This window comes from Borostomias antarcticus (genome assembly GCF_949987555.1).
Source record: "Borostomias antarcticus genome assembly, chromosome: 2".
NCBI classification, from domain to species: Eukaryota; Metazoa; Chordata; class Actinopteri; order Stomiiformes; family Stomiidae; genus Borostomias; species Borostomias antarcticus.
The window spans coordinates 38,375,979-38,378,478 of record NC_140235.1 but is presented as its reverse complement, the minus strand read 5'-3'; the positions used below and the strand labels follow the sequence as shown (position 1 = coordinate 38,378,478).

Here is a 2,500-nt window from a genome sequence, read left to right as displayed (position 1 = left end):
CGGATTCACCGTTTGGTGCTCAACAGATTTTAATGAGCGTTGAGCCTGGGGATTTTGAACAGGAAGAGACGAATGATGGCTGTTAGGGAGGAGGAGGTGCAGAGGAGGCGCGGAGGAGAGGGCTTAGTGCTGGCTGGCTTGTTCCTGGGGAGTTAAACACCGGCTACAGGTGGACCGCCGTCCAACCGACTGGCCAATCATAAACCAGCCAGCCAGCCAGGTCAATCTCTCTCTCTCTCCCTCTCTCCTTCTCGCTCCCTCTCTCTCTCTCCCTCTCCTTCTCGCTCCCTCTCTCTCTCTCCCTCTCACCTTCTCGTTCCCTCTCTCTCTCTCTCTAACCTTCTCGTTCTCTCTCCCTCTCTCTCCCTCTCGCTCCCCCTCTCTCCCCCTCTCTCTCTCTCCGAGTTGTCCGGGCTCATGGTGCATTAGTGATCCTGTCCTCTCTAAACAACCGAAGCACGAGTGCTTGAGCTGCTGACAGAGAGGGAAAAAAAAGACCTTGGGTCGTCGGTCTGAGGGCCTGCAAGATGTCACCATAACATCCTCAGTCAAGTGTGTGTTTGTGTGTGTGTGTGTGTGTGTGTGAGAGAGAGAGAGAGAGAGAGAGAGAGAGGGGGGGGGGATCTTCAAGCTTTACTTCCACCCACTTTGTTTTGTGTTCACAACACTTAGCAGCTTAACCTCCTTCCCAGAGCGCGCCACGCATGTAAACACGTGGTGGACCGCACACTTAACTTAAAAACACAACCCCCTAACCGCCCTAACTTTGCCTGAGTCGACCGAGAGCGGCGGGTAGAACGCTGCCGCGTTCAGCTCGGGCCGCGCTCTTTCCCTGTCACTTCCCCGGGCGCGTGGCCCGGTGCGGTGAGGCGTTGAGACTGAACACTTGTGTCGGTGTTCCTGTCTGCCCGCCCGCCCTTCGTTCCGCTGCGCCGACTGTGGACTCTGCCCTGCCCTGCCCCCCCCCCCCCCCCCGACGGGAACAGCTCGTCCTACATCCAGCGCGCCACGTAACGGCTGGCACGGGGGCGGATTGCGACATCTTAAACCCGCACGGAAGGGACCTGGATTTGAACCCTTGTTTCTGTCAAATCCAACTACAGCAGGTGCACTCAAACAGTTGGGAGTCCTACACTCCCCCCCCCCCCCCCCCCCTCGTTAACAGCTACTGTACACACAGCTGTGACTCTCTCGGACATCAGCCTCGGACGTCACCCGGTCCCCCGGTCATCTGGTCCCGATCTGGGGTCGCGACCCTGTGACCTGCCCGTAACTGCGGCCGACAACAGAAGGACGCCGAAGACAATCGGAGAGATGATCATCGCTCAGATCGGCCCAGAGACCTTCTGAGCCGCTACGGTTTATGAATCCAGCTGCTAGCGATAGGACTCCCCGCTTTTTAATGAGCTCCCTCGCCATACAACTCTACCCATAATGCACTTGTAAACAGCCCCGGTTTTGGATAAGCTCTCGCAGTGCAGCTGCGAGGGAAAAATAAAATAAAAAAAAGTCAGCTTCCCATGAGGGTGGGAGGCAACGAGCCGGTTGGTTGGACTCGACTTCGACTGTGACGCGGCTGAGAAGGTTTTTGTCTTCGCCTCTCTGAATAAGAGGCGCCTGCCAGCGCTGCGGCAGTGACCGGCGGGGATGAGGGGACGGGTGGGGATGAGGGGACCGGCGGGGGATGAGGGGGACTGGTGGGGATGAGGGGACCGGCGGGGGATGAGGGGGACTGGTGGGGATGAGGGGACCGGCAGGGGATGAGGGGGACCGGCGGGGGATGAGGGGGCGGGCGGGGGATGAGGGGGACCGGCGGGGGATGAGGGGGCGGGCGGGGGACGAGGGGGACCGGCGGTCGTTCTGCTTACTGTTCTTGCTGACGTCCAGCTCCCTGAGATTGATGAGGTTGGCGATGGCCGCCGGCAACGTTGTGAGGTCGTTATCTGGCATGCTCAGTCGGTGGAGCAACTGGCAGTTGAACAGTTGCTATGGCGAGAGAAAGAGAGAGAGAGAGAGAGAGAAAGAGAGAGAGAGAGAGAGAGGGGGGGGGGGGGGGGGGAAATAGATAACACGTCAGAAATCATCTCGGAAACAAAAGATTTCGCTCAGGTAGACCCAGCAGATGTAACGCGCGTTCGATCAGTGTCTGACAGGGAGGAGGGGGGCTACGCCTTCAGCGTGGACTCCATGTGCAAGTCGTTCAGCTTCGGCACACATGATGACGGCGTCCCCTTGTAGACGGCTTCATGATGACACGCAGAAATGACGCTAGAGAACCGATCGTAACATGCGTGGTGATAAGTGTTTATGTGAGAAGAGTGGATGAGCGCGTCTGTCGCCCCGCGTTTGTTGAGTGAGTGAACCCGTCGCCTGTGTGTGTGTGCGTGTGTGTGTGTGTGTCTGTGTGTGTATGCTCCCGCGTCATACCTTGGGCAGCTCTTCGATCTGGTTGGCGTCCAGGTACAGCTGTGTGTATGTATCTGTGTGTGTGTGTATGTGT

General features: G+C 58.2%; 1 protein-coding gene across 5 annotated transcripts in view; it reads right to left on the bottom strand.

Annotated features, from left to right (window-relative positions):
- The window catches only part of erbin (erbb2 interacting protein), a 56,346-nt gene that overhangs the window by 32,552 nt on the left and 21,294 nt on the right, over positions 1–2,500 (bottom strand). For all 5 annotated transcript variants that reach the window (XM_084460976.1, XM_084460972.1, XM_084460973.1 and 2 more), the window contains exon 4: positions 1,869–1,986. In XM_084460976.1, the coding sequence (XP_084317102.1) occupies positions 1,869–1,986 (118 nt within the window). The remainder of the gene's footprint in view (positions 1–1,868; positions 1,987–2,500) is intronic.